At 45.2% G+C, this 19,285-nt stretch overlaps 2 protein-coding genes across 2 annotated transcripts in view; both read left to right on the forward strand.

Moving 5' to 3' along the window:
• LOC119375629 (uncharacterized) overlaps window positions 1–7,375 on the forward strand; it is a 9,303-nt gene extending 1,928 nt beyond the window's left edge. The window contains exons 4-12 of the mRNA XM_037645856.2: window positions 1–7; window positions 120–234; window positions 1,623–1,765; window positions 1,858–2,023; window positions 2,785–2,939; window positions 3,022–3,151; window positions 5,219–5,358; window positions 7,058–7,172; window positions 7,240–7,375. The exon at window positions 1–7 is cut by the window's left edge and continues 172 nt beyond it. Of these exons, the coding sequence (XP_037501784.2) occupies window positions 1–7; window positions 120–234; window positions 1,623–1,765; window positions 1,858–2,023; window positions 2,785–2,939; window positions 3,022–3,151; window positions 5,219–5,358; window positions 7,058–7,172; window positions 7,240–7,339 (1,071 nt within the window). The 3' untranslated portion in view covers window positions 7,340–7,375. The remainder of the gene's footprint in view (window positions 8–119; window positions 235–1,622; window positions 1,766–1,857; window positions 2,024–2,784; window positions 2,940–3,021; window positions 3,152–5,218; window positions 5,359–7,057; window positions 7,173–7,239) is intronic.
• A 1,868-nt stretch (window positions 7,376–9,243) lies between these two features.
• LOC125756311 (uncharacterized) lies at window positions 9,244–16,171 on the forward strand. The gene is made up of 4 exons (XM_049410830.1): window positions 9,244–9,431; window positions 10,897–11,075; window positions 14,669–14,807; window positions 15,844–16,171. The coding sequence occupies exons 1-4, from the start codon at window positions 9,373–9,375 to the stop codon at window positions 16,058–16,060; spliced, it is 594 nt and encodes a 197-aa protein (XP_049266787.1). The 5' UTR covers window positions 9,244–9,372; the 3' UTR covers window positions 16,061–16,171.
• The last annotated feature ends 3,114 nt before the right edge of the window (window positions 16,172–19,285 follow it).

Consider the following 19,285-nt stretch of genomic DNA (forward strand, 5'->3'; position numbering starts at 1 on the left):
CTTGAAGGTAAGCCTCCGTCATGAAGCGCGTCGTGTTTGCGGTTATCTCTTTGAGCATGTCACCGCGCTAGCGTGATTGCTTCAAGTAGACATTTACATCTTGCACTTCTTGCGCATAGGCTACACTCAAGATCACACGTGCCAGGAAGAAGACGCAACAAAAGAGTTCTTCGCGTGCGGGTTGTTGTTTAATGAGATTGTAAGTCACAATCCTTCGAAAGACAGGATTTGTGTGTAAGTACTCTTCATTCACGTCATTGTTCACCTTTTTGGGCCGCTGAGTACAATTATCGAGAAAATGCTGCTGCTTTATTTGTGGCACATCCAGTATACCACGATGGACCAGCTTTTTTTTTAATCGCTTATGTAGCGTTAAAATGTTCATTATTAGTATATTAACACAATATGAACCTGCTAGACAATTTCATCACATAGTGCTTAGCAGTCAGCCAGGAAACCACAGCTTGGTTTGCAAACTGCTTTACAAATGCAGGCCTAGGTGTATTCTTAAAACGCACATTTTCAATCGCCAAATGCCTTTTGTCGCTCCAAAGAAACAGTGACCTCGGCTGTATTCTTATACCATTTGTCATCAGACAAGACTGAGAACAAGCCCATCAGAGACAGGAATTACCGTATCGTCAACATAAGTAGTGAAACTGAATACGTCTTCACCAAAATGTTACTGTGATAAAACTGTTCAGAGCACAAGATGTCACCCCATCATGTTGTTAAATATATCACAAACGAAACGACCGGCCAGTCACAGACAACGCTTACGAACGAAATGTTTTGTGAATTCAGCCACTTGGTTCGCATTCACAGAGGCTTTGTGGCTTCGACCTTTGTTGGGATATTCACGAAGCATTCGCATTCGTAAAGTCGTTTACAAAGCTGTTGGCAAGCTTTAATTTTCACGGAGGAGAATGGTTAAACTTGGAACAAGCAGGAGCCGATTACTCTACGAAGCGAAACACACCACATTCTGTCGTAAGGATCTCTTTTCGTCTCTCCTCTTGTTGTAGTTTATTTTTATTTTTTATTTTTTATTTATTTTTTCTGGGGGGGGGGGGTGAGCACGCCATACGACGTACATTGGTTAGGTATCTTAATCGAGCGTATGCACGGCCTTGTTCGCGCGTATATCAACCCATTGGGATCAAATAACCATAACAGCAGCGACTATTCGGGCACTGTTATACTGAGAGGAAATAGCGATCGTTCGAAGTGACACCTGTGGTCAGTGATTAATTTTGCTTACGCCCCTTTCTGCAGAGCTGCACGGAGGACGACTAGTGGCATTCGCCATTTTCATCTGCTGTGCTTAAACAGCTAAACTACTAGCAATAAAGGTGCATTCTGAATTGATTTAAGTGGAGGTAACAGGTTATAATGCTTGCTTCACGCATTTACGCAGTCATTCGCGAAGTCAGACACCTAGATTTTGCGTTTTACAGAATTTAATATCTTTCTCTCTGCCGACTAAATAGGCAAGGAGTCTACAGTGATGCCATAAAAGGCGGACTGATGGCGCCTCCAAGCGTACTTCGAGGCAGCGATGAGGTGGCGCCGGCTTGCTCCAGAATTTTACCCGCTTACTTCGTTCTCCTTTCTGTATATAGGGCATACCAAAACTTCGAAAACTGCACAAAAGTGATCGCGAAGGATTTGCACTGCAATATCGGTTCCGAGTTCAACACCCATTCCATGCACGTGATGAACGTACTACTCGGCCAGTATGAGAACTTCTGCAAGAATTACATTAGTAAGTCTAGTGCTGCGCTCTCCTTTGTTGTTGTCCTCGTTGTCAATTGCGCACTGAATGATTAACTTCTGGTCCGCTCGCCACTATTCCAGTAACCACAGATAAACCCCCTATAATAGACCCAACGGACAAGCCACCAGCCGGCTGCGTCGAGGACCAGTTTATGGAGAAATACTTCGAGTGCGGCCTCCTTTACGTGTACAATCTGCGTGACGCTATGTACGGCGACAATCCGCAGCACAAGAACCAGGTGTGCGAGTGAGTGCAGCCTTTCTATTGTTGTCTGCCGCTTTGCTAGCTGTCGGCCCGATCATCACGACAGGCATGTCTCCATCATGAATGAACAGCGACTCATTGGACGATTATGATTGGATGATTGTTGGACGACTGTGAAACCGGCTCTCGCTCGGTCATTGTAAGCGCCTATTTATCCTGAAGCCGCACTAACGACCCTAGCAGGGCGGATGGGTTTCCGTCCTGTGCAGTGTGGCAGTGTGGTTTGAGGGTAAATAGTCCCTACGGTCGGCACCAAGCACTCGCAAGCCCTCCACGACGATTCCGCATTGGCCTTCGGCAGATGTGGCGCGTATGCGGTCATTTCATGCCAAAAGTCCGCTGCGTGTTGATCCGATTTTCCCGCAAAAGTCATGCCCGTGTGCTACCCGTTTTCACTGTCATTTCGCAGTATATTTTTGCTTAAACGAAGCCTTTGCTATCGGTTTCCAAGTTTCGAAGCAGGTGTAACACGGTTCTTTGAGATAATAAATGCGAAATACATTTCAGCGTGCGGCGTTGCACAACTTCACCTACCAGAATTTGCATCTTGATGCAAGTTTTCATAAAACAAAAAGAAAAATGTCGTATTTTTCATATCGTAGAAGTTGCATTTCTTGCCTTTGACGCTTCTCGCTTGAATTCGGCGCCACCCCAGACATCTGGCGACTGCTGACAAGCACGCAGCATTAGCCGTGTCCTGTCAGAAGAGCAGTACATTCTGACCTTTTTCTCGTCACCCGCAGAACTATAGAGCGTCATAACCTTTGTCTGGAGGAGATCAAGAAGTCTTCAAGCTGCCAATCGCTGCCTGAAATCCAAGCGAGTCTCGACTACCTTACTAACGAGCTGCATCAGGCTCCCGGCATACAGTGCACTAAAGCACAGTACAAACGTTCCGGTAAGCGTATTTTTCGTTTCAAAACTGTGAAAGCCCGATGTGGCCGCTCCCTTAAACGTGCTTCTGTTGTCGCTTCTGGCAGGAAAAATACGGTTCCGTACTTCCGAACAAAATTGCCTCGTTAGAGAATACGCCGGGACGTTCTTCACTTGCGGCACGATTTTCCTCATGAACACATATCCAAATCCTCCATCCAAGGATGAAGACTGCAGGTAAGCATATTTATTAACCACGAGCACAAATTCGAATGTTACAATAACGCTGATGCTGGATCGTTTGGTACAGCACTGCACTTATTATACAGTATATCAAGCTCTCGTGTCAGATAGTTAAGTGCGCAACCAGGTGGTAAGCATTAGTATAGTTTTCTACTGTGGCTTCTCTTACAGCAGATAACGCTGGACCTCTCTGTCGTGTATTAGAGATAGAGAATCTTAAAGCCTTAGCAATCATGGTGCTCTAGGTATGAGATAAACCAACACTCTTAAAGGTGTAAAAGTTTTTAGACGCTTGGTTTCCTTCACGTGCCGAGCAAACGCGTTCGAATAGGACTCATCGTCCGCTCTAAAATGGGGTCCGGAAAAATTCGGCAGATCCTACGCCTTGTGGGAATCGGTTTCATGCGAAGCAACCAGTGAGTAGTTGTCTATGCTGCATTTTTTGTCTTTGAGCGAAACGTTACGAGGCGGATAGACGTGCTTTTCTAAGCGTAGTACTTGTGCGCCCATCGTGGCTTTACCAGGCACGTCGACTACACTGGCGCTTAAAGGGCAACTTATCGTATTATCGAAACTAAGTGCACATTACGGTGCGATGATGTGAATATCATACGTAACTTTCGTTAGCGTATTCCTCCGGGGTCGAGCAACGCTTGAAGATAGCTCGCTGAATCATAGCAATACAAATTTTATGTTTATTATACTTCTATAAAAGCGGAGACAACACTGGAACCGCAATTGACGTTAAGCCGGCATGACGGCTGTATCGTGTATATAGGATAAATAGGTCATGTTTATTGCATTGTTATCAAATTGTATAGCAGCACAGCAACCACAATTGACGTTGCACCAGTATTAGACCTGCATAGGGTCTTTTTCGAAAGCAGTTTCAAGACACGGCGTGGCTCTGGGGAGAATACCTGACTGCCACGCAGAATGCTTGGGTTCAATTCCTGCTGGTATCCTGTTTTTTATTCTTTGTATTCATCGGGTCAACGCTGCCAATGCCGGCTTTTCTTAACGTTCTCGCATTTAAATTTCCGATGTCTGTTCTCGCGGTGGTGGTGCACTGGATGCGCGGTGGTGGAGACTGGTTGCGCTGGCTTAGAGCGCGCGGTGGAGGCTGCGGTATCCCAAGGGATCCCCGCCGACCACCTCTGTTCTCACGATTCCTGCGAAGATATAAACTGTCAATCACCTGTGGGCGCATGCCCGCTTACCGCGGCCTGTGGTATACGGGTATGTGCCACACGCGTCTGGAGGAAAAGGTTTCACGACGTACGCGACTGGATTTTCCCGTCATCATGTCATGACCAGACAGTCATACTCGTCAAACCCTCTTACCCTCCAGTGCCAATTTTTGTCTGCACCAAGCTAAGGATGCGACCACGAGGGAACCCAGACGTAGATAGATAGATAGATAGATAGATAGATAGATAGATAGATAGATAGATAGATAGATAGATAGATAGATAGATAGATAGATAGATAGATAGATAGATAGATAGATAGATAGATAGATAGATAGATAGATAGATAGATAGATAGATAGATAGATAGATAGATAGATAGATAGATAGATAGATAGATAGATAGATAGATAGATAGATAGATAGATAGATAGATAGATAGATAGATAGATAGATAGATAGATAGATAGATAGATAGATAGATAGATAGATAGATAGATAGATAGATAGATAGATAGATACGATCAAAGTGCCTGAGGTACGCTAAGAAATGCTCCGCATTTAAAATATACTAGGCGACACAAAACAAACACTCATCCTGATTCTGCTTGCATAATTATGTAGCTACAAAACAAGAAAAGTTGGGCGAAGTATTATAATGCACAAATTATGCCTTTCCCGGTGGACAGTGTTGTAGCGGGACAGACAGTCGCGGAATCGTAGAGTGGGAAAAATGCGGCTAAGATTTCTTCACGGTGCATAATCAATGAAACAAACGTCATTCACAGCCGTGCCAGTACCAGTCGCCTAATCTAGCGACTTAACGGCCATTCCATGTAGTTTACACTAATGACAATTGTTTCTCCTGCAGGCATTACAACCAGTACCTGAAGTGCTACTCCCTTCTCATTCCTTGCACACAGCAAAGCGATATCAAGGCGGCAATAGGGAAATTTTCAGATATACTGACTGAAGGATATGCCGACAAGTGCAGAGGCGTTAAATTGACCGGTAAGTGATGTCTCGGTGGGCTCCACTGAGAAGCACCAATAGAGACAACACATTGTTGCTTTCGTTCTGTGCGTTTAGCTGTCCCGCAGTCATTTCATTATCACAAAAAATTGTGCAAGAAAGTCAATCATTGCCTTATCGCGCGGCGATAACGAAAGGAAAGACGCGCACAACAGATGATTTATTGTTGTGGGACAGAAAAATGCCACAAATGTGCCCCTGTTAGACTGCATGAAGTACGAGCTGCAAGCTCACCAAACAATAAATTGTCCTTACGCAGTGTATGTTTACCCCAAAAGATTTGGCAGGCACAGGTACGCAGCACGAAAAAGTTTGAATGTAGTGACGCAGAGTATTAGCACCGTTAAAGCGCTTCATGCATGAGCCATGCTTCACTGTATAGCCGTGCTCCTCTAGCGCTGATGCTCTAGCGCCGTGCTCCTCTAGTGCTGATGCGCACACGGCTCAACACAAAAATGAATGAATGAATGAATGAATGAATGAATGAATGAATGAATGAATGAATGAATGAATGAATGAGCGCTGCGTTCGCTTGTCAGCCGCAGTTATTGCTGTACTTATGTTTTCTTTTGGAAATGATAAGCAATAGCCAAGAAGCAAGTGCGACAAGTAACGCCATTTATTCAACTGGCACATGTCACTGCTGACGATATCTTTCATTTTTCGCGACCCGCAGTAGTTAACATCACAGGAGGAACAGTTAAAAAAGCAGACGTTCCTACTAAATAGAAAAAAAAAATAGAAAAATACATTGTTATGATTCTGCTTATCTTGGAAGTATCCTGAAAAGCGACGGTTGCGTGTTATTGCTGTATTCAGTTTATTCGAGCGAAGATGAAAGGCGTTTTAGACACTATCGCTAGACACGAGAGCTCAAATCAAGCACCCGTTCACCTACACATCTTTCATAAGAACGAGTTCTAAGCGTGTATTTCGATATGGCATAGGTGAGGCATTATAGTTAACCTAGAATGAAATGACTGTCATAACGTAAGATATTCATAAATCAAAGAAAATTCCGACTAATTTAACAGCAACATTACGTTTCAAGACGTATTCAACGTGCTTCACAAAGTAACGAACTCAACAAGTAAGCTCTTCTTTTTTTTTTTTTTTTGATAGGCTTTGAAGCTGCTTCAGCGTGGTCACGCGAAAAAGTGCAACAGTGAATTGCGACGCGGTGATTTCTTTCGTTCATGATAACTTTGCTGTGCTAGCACGCTCTAAGCCACAATATCGATTCTTGGTGGTAGCACTTAACTGTAAGCGCCGTGCAAAAGCGCTCATGTACTTGGACTCGGGTGGACGTCGAGAATTTCAGGTAGTCAAAGTTAACGCCATGCCCGAGGCCTTCAACCTAGTTGTGTCTCGCAGCCCTGAAATTGTTTTAAGCACGAATGAATCATTTAGGCAGAGTCATCACCCATAAATGCTCACCCCCTTAAATGTTCAAGGTAGGAGCATCCACAACCCGCTGTGGGACTATTTGTTTATCACGATTAACCCAAAACAGTTATTCCTTGTAACTGAACACTGAATTCTTGCCCGTTTCCATTGAACTCGTGCTTTAAGGACGGCAGTCCGCTAATATGTATCGTCACTTCGTACTTGTGTTCTTTTTTTGTTTGTTTGATAGTTAACTTGTATGGGCTAAAGAAACGATTCCTATTTTCCACAGATACTTGCGACAAGTTGGTTTTGATAAAGAACTTCTTCTCTTGTGGCCTGACGTACTACCAGTCGTACAACGAGTTCGGCGCGACGTACCTGGTTTCTCAACCACACATTTGCAAGTATGGCACGCGCATCATGAAACTATTTTCGAGCCTATTCAAACTCCCCGATCCCTTTATGTTACAGGCTCTTGGAAGACTTCCACAACTGCAGTTATGAATCCGTATTCAAGAACAAACCAAACTGCAAGGAGACTGCCCCCTTGTTTGACAACATAAGGTTGTGAAAGAATACATAGCGAAGATGTTTAACAACAAGCATAACTCAGGATTGCAAAGCTCCAGCAGGTGACGTTCACAACATTGACTTATTTCATTCCCTATATGTCTGTTCCTTGGTCACCGCCCACGACCGTAGCGATAATTAATGCTATGTAATTAACGTGACCATGAGCAAATCCGCTATTTCGACATAAGTATGGTGTAATTCAGCCCCAAACCATTTCGACAGCGGCAAGAAAAAGAGCACAAGACGCACTTTGGCTGTTGTAGATACATATATCATCAGTCTACGTGCAGTCGTACTGACGTAGACTGACTGCATAATAGTATATATTATGCAGTCTACGTGTCTCTTTCTCTTGTGTTTGTTCCGCTGCGCTTGCTAAGATAAGTTCCACACCCACCAACTAGCCCAAATTTCTGCGTTGAATTTTTCAGCATTTATTCACGTGTGTTCTCATGTGACGCCCTCGGCGGTTCAGACTAAACTACTTATTTGCACAAAGCACTGGCTTTCGCGTCAGCGCATTCGATGCGAGCTGATAGAGATTATAACTGAAATTATAATACATGGGTACAGTCGTCATCTTGATGAAAGGAAACACGCGAATGCAGGGCTAATAGCTTCACCGGCCACATGTTTCGCAGCACCGTGGTGATATGCGAAAAAAAAGCAAGGCCTGCGCGAAACGCGCGGCACAGTCACAGCGTAAGCTTGGCGAGTCGGTCACAATGGTCCGCCCATCCGTGGCGAAAAATACAGTGGGCCGGTCTCGGAAATAGTGCAGTACCGGCATTCCTTTTTATCTCAGTACATGCGCAGAATGCGCAATTTAAGGCCGGTGTCTGTGGCGTGATAACGATACATAATAACGTGTAATTAATTAGAAGCCACTCACTTGCACTCAGTATACTGGGTACGAGTCTAACCAAGAGCAGCGTTTACGGAATGATCGGCGTTCTCGAGTCAAGCGCTGGTGACCACCAACTAGCGTTCCTTTTTGTTCGCTGCAGTACGTAATAAGTTCTCTTTGTCATACGCGTACGCGAACATCACTCTCTTGCCACAACACGTGTACAAAACACATGCAACACGACCAGATGGAAGGCGAACAAACATCATGCTACGCAGATCTTGTATAATTACCGTTCAGAGAGATTTCGTTTAAGATTATTCTACTTTAGTCGATCTCGGGACACGATCACCAATCAGAACTATTGTATGTGAAATTGTATCTTTCGCAGATTCGGGAGTTAACGAAGTAAACAGTGAGCAATGCACGCAACATGACTGTCCCGTAATATTCTTTAGTAAAGTGATGTATTGGGCTAGTTGGTTTCGCATGGTTAAAAAAATTGCGGTACAGTTAGAGGGACAAAAGAACTTAGGGAGGACACACGTTACGAAGTAGCGCTTGTCGTGTCTACTTCTTAACGTTTGTCCTCCCTAACTTATTTTGTCCCTGTAACTGTAGCGCAGTTTTTTAAGCACAACCGTAATATTCTGCCATTTGTATTCGCTCGCAGTCGTCAATCATTCGTTCATCAACACATAAACTAGCACAAGCGCAAGAGAGGGTGCAGGCAGTGCCAGTAACAACACCACTCATACTCGTTTCACATATCGCCGCGGGGCCAAGCCACAGGGACAGTTCGAGGCCATCTCTCACGCACGCCACGTGTTTCCTTTCATAAAAATGACGATCGTACTTGTCAGCCGCGAACCAAACCGCCACGCTATTTCGAAACGTCGAAATTAGCCATCTATGTTTTGACAGACTATAGAAACGTACAGCGCCGAGAACGGATCGCGAAAGCAGGACGACGACCTGTTCTTGTGTTCCACGTCTCGAACTGCCACCACCGCACGCGCGTACGATGTGCTCTGCTTCTACTCGCATCCTTATCGCGCCGTCTTGGCGGCGACTTTGCAGATAAGGACAAGCGGCGCATCTATTTGGGACTCGAGCGGCAGACCACGTGTGACCAATTCAAGGCCATCAAGAAACTCGTGCTGTGCGGCGTCACCTTCCACCGGATGCTCGTGGCTCTCGGGAACGGGACGCAAGGCAAAGATAACCGAACTGAAGTGTGCCCGTAAGCCACCATCGAAATATAAATCGATGTCTTCCTAAGTGTGTAATGACCTCATCAATGCTGCCCTTTTGCTATTCATTCAGCACCGTGTAAATATCTAGATCTGCTCATCTCCAGAAGCACTGTAGAAGTTGCGAATCCTACAACAAAATGGCCTACGATGACGTCATGCGAGCACTCCCGTGCCGCTACTCCGTGTTTTTAGGCCGCCACGCTGTCTCACTAGATTAGTTCCATAAGAAAAGCGCTCGCGTTGTATTTCAGATTGTATTGCTAGTATCAAGGGGACCAATTCGCTAATTAGCTAAAACCATCGGTTTTTAGGCAACGCGCTGTCGACATTTTGTCGAGACATAACCTTGATAGGATAGCGAGTAATGTCAAAAAGGCAAAATCGCTCACCTTAGAAATGTTTTTTTTTTTTCAGCGCAAACACATAAGGATGACATTTTTTTCGAGCAATTGTGTCAGGGAAAGAGACCTGGCGATTCACTGTAGCTGCAGAACTGTTTAGCATCACTAGGTTTTTCTGACCCGTTTTGAATGTGCAATTCCCAGGCGCTAGCTCAGTTTCTGACAGAGGATAATTCGCGCAGATGTAAGGCTTTTAGTGTGGATATTCAAGACCTTTATTATTCGCTGCTACCGCATGAAGTGTAGTTAAAGTGGGCTAACGACTGTATTAATGAACAAGGGCGGGAAAGTGTTTCCACGGGGGCTTTTCTATAATTTTTTTTTCCATTTATATATAGTCGACGCTGGTTAGTCTAAAAGAAGGCGTTTATGTGCAGAAATCGGGAATATGCATTGGTTCTAAGGTTGCCCCGATTCTTAGCGATTTATACCTCAGCAAAATTAACAAACGTTTAGAGGACGCCGGACGAAACTTTATTTTAAGGTTTTTCGTTACGTGGACAGTTAACTTTCTGTAGTGATGAGAAATTTGAAACCATGCTTACTTTAGTGAGCGAACAACTCGAATTAAATGAAGGAGGGCTGACTTTACTGAAGAACTGCCTCAAAATGACGTAATGCAACACACGTGGAGCACCACGTGTGCTGGCAGTATTGTTGTAAATCTTCGAAACCACTGTTAAACTTCTGATGGAAGCTTTCTAAGGTTGTAAAATTGAATTGGCCATGCCATGCCTTCAGTCTTCTCTCACCAAATCATGTGTGCACAAAATAAGCGCCAGCTTTAATGCGCAGGTCACGCGTCTATTAGATGTATGATATCCTCGTCTTGTACTAGCCACTGCCGCTGAACGTTTAACTAAGTTCACTTTGTTATGTCCGAACATGGTAGCAGAAAGCAATAGTAACAAGCGTGTCACAGGTACTGCGTACATCCATTGCCTATTTCACATGCTAAGTAAAGTGGGAAGTAGATGTGGTGTTAACGTGGTGGGAATACGGCAACCCTAAACGGCCGCAACACCCGTGTTTCTTTCTTTTTTTTTCCAAGGCTTGTGAAGGAGATGAAGTACTGTATGTACTCGGCCACACACGACTCCGGCTGCTCAGATGCCCTTTTCCTCAACACTGAGATATCTGTTCTAAAGAAATACATGCTCATGGAGTTCGAAGACGCATGCAATACACTACCGTCTAGTGAAGACCAGGAATTCAAGGTGTACCGTCAAGGTGAGAAATGATGATACAAATCTATCCCGCTCATGAGCTGATTTTCCAACGTAGGCGTTCTTGAATAATTGTGTTCCAGTATCGGATATTTTGGTTGGTTAGTTGGTTTGTCGGGTTTAATGTCCCAAAGCGACTCGGGCTATGAGAGACGACGTGGCGGAGGGTTCTGAATAATTTCGACTACCTGGCGTTCTTTAACGTGCACTGACGTCGCGCAGTATACGGGCCTCGAGCATTTTGCCTCCACGGAAATGTGAAGGCAGCGGCCGTGATCGAACCCTCGTTTTTCGGGTCAGCAGCCTAGCACTGTAAGCAATGAACCATCACGGCGGCTGGATATCATGGACTCGAATGCGAGAGTGCTTGCAATTCTATTCGACATGTTGTTTCTACCAACTGTCGCATATTCGTTGTTTTGTTTAATCAATTATAAGGGACAAGAACGCTTATCGAACACTAGGAGATATAGAAGGCAAGCGAATACTGTCACGACGAAGCGGTCACCGCTGTGAGTCGATAGAGGCGGGCCAGCGTCAGTGACGACACGTTTAATACAAGCTGCCGCTCAATAACAGATTGCGTGCGCGGTGATGGTGTTTAAACCATAGTGCCCCAGCGCTGCAGCCCGATTCTTACCAATTATTAGGCCACAAACGCATGCATGGCACGAGAGACTAAAGAACTTACTTTGCTACTCCTTTTCTCGTGCGAGTAAGCTCTTTGAGATGTATAGCGCACCTGTTGCGTAGAATAGCAACCCTATCATTTGCAGTGGCAGCTGATGCATTGAGACGCCATGCCATTTTGCCCCGCGTTCGGCGTCGTTCCAGATCGGCGGCATCTAGTACGATTTCTACAGTGCAATTGGTGTAACACTGCAGTATTGGCAGACACAGCCTTTGTCAATGAAGGAAAATCAACGGACACAAATGCTCCCGCAATAATGATTCTAACAAAAAAAAAGTTCCACATGTTCATACCAATTATCTTGTCTCACAACAGCAAACACGTTAAATTAGACCTTTTACTGCTTTTTTTTTCCTTTGGTTGTTTCTAACAAAACAAAAACGAGCCCTTCGACTCCCCATCTTTCATTCATTGATAGCGAGGGTCTCGTTCTGGCAGACTTGATGCTTTTAGGTAGCATGCGAGAGATTATTGGTCAGCTGCCAGCTCGTAAGAAGAGATCACGTGCTACGTCACGCCAGCAGGCAACGAAAGACTGTCCCACACTCGCCGTCATGGCTACGAGAGGCGCTGACTAACACTCCCAGGTATAAGTGCACAGATATACCCGATAAAGTGTACGGGAGGACGACCGTCGCCATAGCTGGAGTGGTAGAGCATCGGACGCGTTGTTCGAATATTGCAGGTTCAGTCGCTGCCGAAAAATGAGACTTAAACTCCCCTTCTTTGGTTGACTGGCGTTTGAAGGGTAGCTCATTGTCTTAACGTAACGCCGGCACTGATGTTACAGCACAAACGTCACCTTTATCGAAACGAAGTGTAAGCAGCGTTACTTAGCGTATTGCTGCGGGGACGAGAAAGCTAGACTATAGCTTGATGAGTCATAAAGTAAATAATTATGTAAGCGTATGTGTGCTACACGAAATGGCCAACGATAAAAAACGGGATGACTTTAATGTGGTTGCTTGGGCGTGTTGGTACGCCACATCGGAGGAAAACAGCGCGAAAGGCGAAAGACCAGGCAGAGAAAGACGCATACAACAGCGCTGTTGTATGTGTCTTCCTCTGCCTGGTCTTTCGTCTTTCGCGCTGTTTCCCTCCGGGTTGTCTTTCTTTTGTTCAATCTACGCAAAGTGTCTTTTAAAGTTTTCAGTGTCTATTTTCGCAGTCCTGAGTTGATATAGACTGTGAATCACCTGTAGCGCGTTCCATTGGCCGTGGTATGTGGGTATGCGTCGCACGTGATTGTGGGAAAGAGTTACATGACGTACGCGACAGGCATGCGATGTTATTCACGTCACAACCTGTCAGACATATTCGCCATACTCATACCCTCCTATGCCAATTTTGGTATATACCAATTTGAGGCGACGCCAGACGTAGAGGGCTAGGTAGAAACCGTCAAGTGCATTTAGTTCGCAAAGAAATGTTTCACATCAAAAACTCCAGCACATAAACATGGTTGCGGACTAGCGCTCAGTATTGCGCTCTATTTCGATCAATACTTGAAGTTCCTTGATGATTAAGGTAATGGAAGCCTGCCGCCTTCATCAGTCGTGCCTTCGCGACGTATTCTGGCGCAGTCAAATGCGACGATGACTGCGTGACACCCTTAGTTTAAAATGTCTTACACTAACCCATCATGACACTTTACGTGAATACGCGAACTAACCCGTGCAGAACTGAAAGCATTCAGACGAACTTGGCAGTCATGCTCGCCCCTTCCGTGGTCCTTAAGCCGGTGAGCATGATCTCGGTTCAGCAAGTACCCCTCGATGGTTTGCCGTATGCTACCGCATCTGTATTGGTTCTTATGTCGAATTAGTGCCGTTTCGCCAGGTATCGGCCAACTAAGTTGTGGTTTAGTGTCCCGTTGATGTAAATGTGTTTGTAGAGTTCGTACGCCTCAGGGGAAGCCAAGAAAACTATGCCCCCAGCAAAGGCGTTGTCTTCATTGCCGACATACTTAACGATATCACGCACGAATATATCCGAAAAATTGAGCGGTCATAGCATCCGGTATTTCGTTTGTTTCAACTTGTTCAACAGAAGTTGTTGGGTGTTTTGAAAATCTGGCTTGGCGGCAACGTTTGTCCTGTTGCCGTGAAGGCACATTTTAAGGCAGAATTGCGACTTCATTTAATTGCTTCTTATCAGCGCCGCCGACACAGAAAATGATCTTGGAACTTCAAATAACTAAGGTGATTCATGAAACCACGCTTCTTCATGTAGAAGGCGTGAACATAGTATCGAATTTTTTGTTGTTTGAACTTTGTTCAACAAAAGTTGCTGTTCATTTTGAAAATGTGCCTTCACGGCAACATTAGTCATGCTGCCGTGAAGCCACACTTTAAGGCAGAATTACGACTTCGTTTAATTGCTTCTTAAGAGCGCCGCCGACACAGAAAATGATCCTGAAAGTTCAAATATTCTTCACTAAAGAGATTCACGAAGCCACGCCTCTTCATGTAGAAGGCGTGAACATAGCCTCGAATTTTCGGTTGCTTGAACTTTGTTCAACAAAAGTTGCTGTGCGTTTTGAAAATGTGGCTTGTCGGCAATATTAGTCATGCTGCCGTGAAGCGACATTTTAAGGCAGAATTGCGATTTCGTTTAATTGCCTCTTATGTTCGCCGCCGACATAGAAAATGATCTTGAAAGCTAAAATGTTCTTCGCCGAGGAGATTCATGACGCCACGCCTCCGCACGTAGAAGACGTGAATGAACATTAGGCCAGAACATATCGCTCATAAATAAATGTTTGCGAGGTTGTTTCCAAAGTCGACCATCAATAACGCGAAGTGTGCTGTGCTGCTTCCAAACGAGGCTAGTAATAAAGCCTTCAGAATACTGTACTCCGCTGCTGCGAACTTAACGTTGTGCCTTGTAACATTCCCTTCTTCCAGCTTGTGAGCTCAAGGAATTCACCCACGAGTGGGAGTCGTGTGACTCGGCGATGGAGGACGACATCAGCCTTTTCTATCGGAATGGCTCTGCTCTTCGGAAGACTGCCATCAGCAACCGTGTGCGACGGAGACTTTGCACGTGAGCGCGCCGGCCTTGCTTCGCGAGTAACTGCCGACATCGCGACCTTCACGTATCGCGTAGAAATTGTATACGTGCAAGCCCAGTGAATTCAGAGGCAATGAACGGTAGCAATTATTTTGATATCCCCTGCCCTAAAACAAAGATAACCTAAGTTACATCTCACAAATAAAAGAAAAATGAGATTGCAAATAATAACACTTCTTATAATTGCGCTAAGCAAGCCCTAGTACAGGTGTATTGGCTAGAGACCACATGTGCGTCTGTGGGACACGTTTGACGAATTTCCTTCGCTAAGCTTTTCTGGGAATTTTAAGGAAACAGTGAGGTTGCTAGTGCGCATGCATATACGGCTCATTCTAGCACTGTTCGTCCGCCTTGAAGTTGTCTTCATTATCACAACATACTCCGTATATTCACATAAAGATATAGTAGTGCACTTAAATTTCATATAGGCTAGACCAACAGGAATTTTGTATGTACGCTAACGCGGGACGCACCGTTGCAGCAGCACGCCGCCATGATAAGCGGAACGTTGCAACATATTCAATATTTAAAACACTGCTCTTGAGCACGGCTAATGCACAACGCCGACGCCCCTGTGACTGCGCCGCCTTTCAATGCTACATTGTACGACAGAAAAAAAAAAAAAAACGCTTTCAATATTCTTAGTGTTATAGCCATCGATATAGTGCCGCTTCAGTTGCCACGATAACACTTAAAAGGCACAAATTGCAATTGGTACGTTACCCAGCATCTCGCAAAACACGCACCAACTTTGCCCAACTTTGCCGGAATTCTTGATGTATGTTATGGGCATTCAAGGGGCGTTCAGAGACATATTCTCGTGCTGGAAATAAGCTACCCAGGCGTGACTGAACTGCTATATCTAGATAGGTGGATAAAGTAGTGCTGAATCTTCTATCTTGTTGTGAATTGTCAATCGCCACGAACCACTATCATTCGTAGCCTGTTCGGATCCTCGCATTCTTTCTTCACGCAATCCCTTGTAACGCAACGTGGTGTCTTTGCGCAGTGACCTTGTCGGCTACCGCAAGTGCCTGAACGACTCGGCTGACAAGCACCACTGCTCCGCAGTGGCACCTCAGGTCGCAGAGATGAGCAACGAGCTGTTTGACCGCTTGGGCCTTATCTACTGTTCCGGCTGCAGCCGCAGGACTAGCGCCTGGGTCCTGATGACACTCGCCAGCGCAGCTAGCTGGCTCACGCGCATGTCAGCAAACCTATCGTGACTAAACGGCGCTCTCTAGCCGAAGGCATTAAAAGAACAGTGAAGTCAAAATTAAAAGAAGGCTGGCCACAGAAAAAAAAAAATGTTGACCGGTTCTTGGCCGCTACAATTATTCCCCATGACTTTCGTTTCTTGCGTGATTGAATCAGATCGATCATAAGGTTTCCAAAGTTGCTTTCGCGAGTTGGGTGCAGTACATACGGTGTCCGAGGTTGACGTCAATGTACCTTTCCACATTTAAGTGTGGCCTCGCAATACCTGGGTAAGGTCTGGCTGGCTATCGAAGACGTAATCTGCGGCCCAGTCGATGTGCACCTCGGCGAGAGCGGGAAATAAAAGTAATAGCCCAGGGCTCGTCCTCATACCTACAAATCGTAATTTCAACGGGCAAATGCCACTGACACAAATAAGTCCTATATGAGCCAGTGTCCCTAGGCGACCAAACTAAAGTCAAGCCCGTGTTCGCGTGTCGCGGATGCTAAGCGTTTATGCTGCCTGGCTCCTATAGCGTGGTTGTCGCACAAACTTACGTAGCGTTTATTGAGGCCAAGGGCAATGTGGAATGGAATGGAAACAATTTTATTGAAAGTCCGGCGATGTTTGAAAACCCGGGCTCAGGTCTCCCATGAGGGGACTTCAAGGCCTTGCCTCAACGCCGCCTCGCGGGCCCGCTGGACTGCCCATTCTTGTGTCCTGAAGTTGGAGCTGCGCAGTGCGGCTGCCCACTTCGACGCGAAAGCATCCGGAGCTACTGCCATCTGAGCTGCTGTGACAGGGCACTCCCATAACAAGTGTGAGAGCGTCGCTCTAGTTGCCTGACATAATTTACAAGTAGCATTCGGGTACTGGGCAGGGAAAATGTGCCGCAATCGCACCGGACTGGGGAAGGTGTGTGTCGGCAGCTGTCGCCAGACGACTGTCTGGCGTCGTTTTAGCTTAGGGTGAGGTGGGGGCAATATCCGCCTGCCTAACTGGTAGTGCTTGGTGATGTCGTTGTACCTGACCAAGCGTTCTCGCGTGTTTTGGCGTTTTCACTGAAAACCTTAAGGCGATGAGACATTCCTTGACATACATAGAGCTACAATTCTCCGCGTATACGGAGATTTTCCGTGTATACGCTAATTAAAGACAGACTCGTAAATCGATCGTGGGAGAGGTGACTCTCCGAACTGGACTTGGGAAGCCAGTTGGCGACCCTTAAACCGGCCCGGCGAGCCGCAGTTGTCAGTGGGGACCTGGACGAGGGGCTCCACCCACAGTGACCAGGGAGCCGTATGTTTATTAAAGTTGTTTCTCTCTCTCTCAACGTTCAGTTGCACGTGTTCATGTCATGTGGTGCATTGAATCTGTCAAATCGGTGCATTGCTCGCAAGAACTTTCATCTGTTTGCAGAGTGTAACAGCGATCATAGAATGATAAGGAGCCGTCCAAAAATACTCGATCCGCAGGACTTCCAGCTGTGCTTCTGAAGTACCAAATTTGCTGGTATAGATAATGGACTAGAGCAGATTCACTCGAAAAATAACACGCTTTCGAGTACCGGCAGTTGCGCCGACTTTCAGTGCCCAATACAAAGCTGCTATTGGCACCAACGCACGGCTTGCCACTGCTGATCGATATTACTGCAACTGCATACTTTGGTGCAATAAAATGTTGCGTTAGTAGGATTAACAATGTTTAGCCTTATTTACTTTTTATTAAACAAATCTTTTTGTTAAATTCTTGCTCCACCGCTTTCATGTCAGGTAAGCAATCAGCATATTCCGCGTAATGTGTTTACGTTAGTAACCATGTTTATTCCACGCTTAAGCTGCTGTTTTAGAAAAACATGAAGCCACAAGGCAGGCAGCGCCGTCAACATTAACATGGCCAGAAGAAGCAAAGACGCATCAACATTACAAAGGCATTTAGAGGGGATAAATCTAACAAATATCATAGCTACAGATGCCTCACAATCTGAAGAAAAATCTGGCCTTGGTATTTTCTCCGAGACTTTCAACTGGTCATTCTCATTAAGACTTCCCGATTTCTTATCAGTAGTACGGCGGAATTTCTAGCGGTGATTGTGACTTAACGAAAGTTCAGCCCATCAACCTCAAGAGTGGCCATAGTTACAGATTCTTTATCTTTGTGTTCAGCCCTCGCTGCAAATAGTGATTCTCAATTATCACGTACTTTTCATTTTCTTGTTCCGACCCAGGTAACTTTAATCAGATTAATCTGTGTACTGGGCCATAAAGGGATAAAAATGAATGAAATTGCGGACACTCTGGCGAATGCCGCTCTCGGTGGTCCGATAAGCTCAATTATTCCCACATCAGCACTCGTGACAGATTTAGAAGGCATGCCATAATTCAAGACCTCGTAAAACATTACTCACTCATCTAAACGAATATCGACATCTCTTGTTCCCTTGGCGCAGGGATTTCTGTTAAACAAGAAAAGAGGAAGTTATTTTTACAAAATTACGCTGTCGCGTTCCAAAAGTAAACTTTTATATGCATAGAGCTGGTCTGGCTCATTCCCCTCTTTGCTCGTTTTGCAACAAGGACGAAACAGTCGAACACTATTTTTTATCATGTAACTGCTTCAATTTACTGAGTAAAAACATTCTCAAAGCGGTTTTTATTCGAACTAGATTGGGTTTCATTGATTCTAATCAGGGGCGTAGCCAGAAATTTTTTTCGGGGGGGGGGGGGGGGTTCAACCATACTTTATGTATGTTCGTGCGTGCCTATATACGCAAGCAAAACCAAAAAATTTCGGGGGGGGGGGGTTTGAACCTCCCCCGAGGGGGGTTTTGAACCCCCCCCCCCCTTGGTTGGCTACGCCCCTGATTCTAATATTCTATCTTTGGGAGCCTCCTCATTAGGTCATTGTCACCGGGATGTCTGTTCCGCTGTACAAAAATTCTCAATTGAATCAGGGCGGTTCTTATTTTGAATTTTTTAAATGAGCGTTATTAATTTATTCTAACTATTCTATAATTCATTAGTCATACAAGTCATATGAGACCACTTTTACCTATAAATTATTCGTTTCTTGGCCAATCCCCCAGAGTGGGTGTGAGCCATTCATAAAGGCAATCATCTCATCATGATCATCATCATCATCGTCATAAACATCGTCAGGAAAGCCTTGCGGCCTTAGGATTTTCAGGGAACTTTCACCACGCTAGATATAGCAGGATTCCGTACAAGTTTAGCAAAGCCTGTGCTTGTATTAA

Source organism: Rhipicephalus sanguineus, chromosome 1, assembly GCF_013339695.2.
Source record: "Rhipicephalus sanguineus isolate Rsan-2018 chromosome 1, BIME_Rsan_1.4, whole genome shotgun sequence".
Classification (NCBI taxonomy): domain Eukaryota; kingdom Metazoa; phylum Arthropoda; class Arachnida; order Ixodida; family Ixodidae; genus Rhipicephalus; species Rhipicephalus sanguineus.

Excerpts from the sequence above, each read along its gene's own strand:
- LOC125756311 (XM_049410830.1), top strand. The coding sequence starts at position 9,373 with ATGCTCGTGGCTCTCGGGAACGGGACGCAAGGCAAAGATAACCGAACT. Across the intron at positions 9,432-10,896 it reads AACCGAACTGAAGTGTGCCC|GCTTGTGAAGGAGATGAAGT; the intron begins GTAAGCCACCAT and ends TTTTTTTCCAAG. Across the intron at positions 11,076-14,668 it reads ATTCAAGGTGTACCGTCAAG|CTTGTGAGCTCAAGGAATTC; the intron begins GTGAGAAATGAT and ends CCCTTCTTCCAG.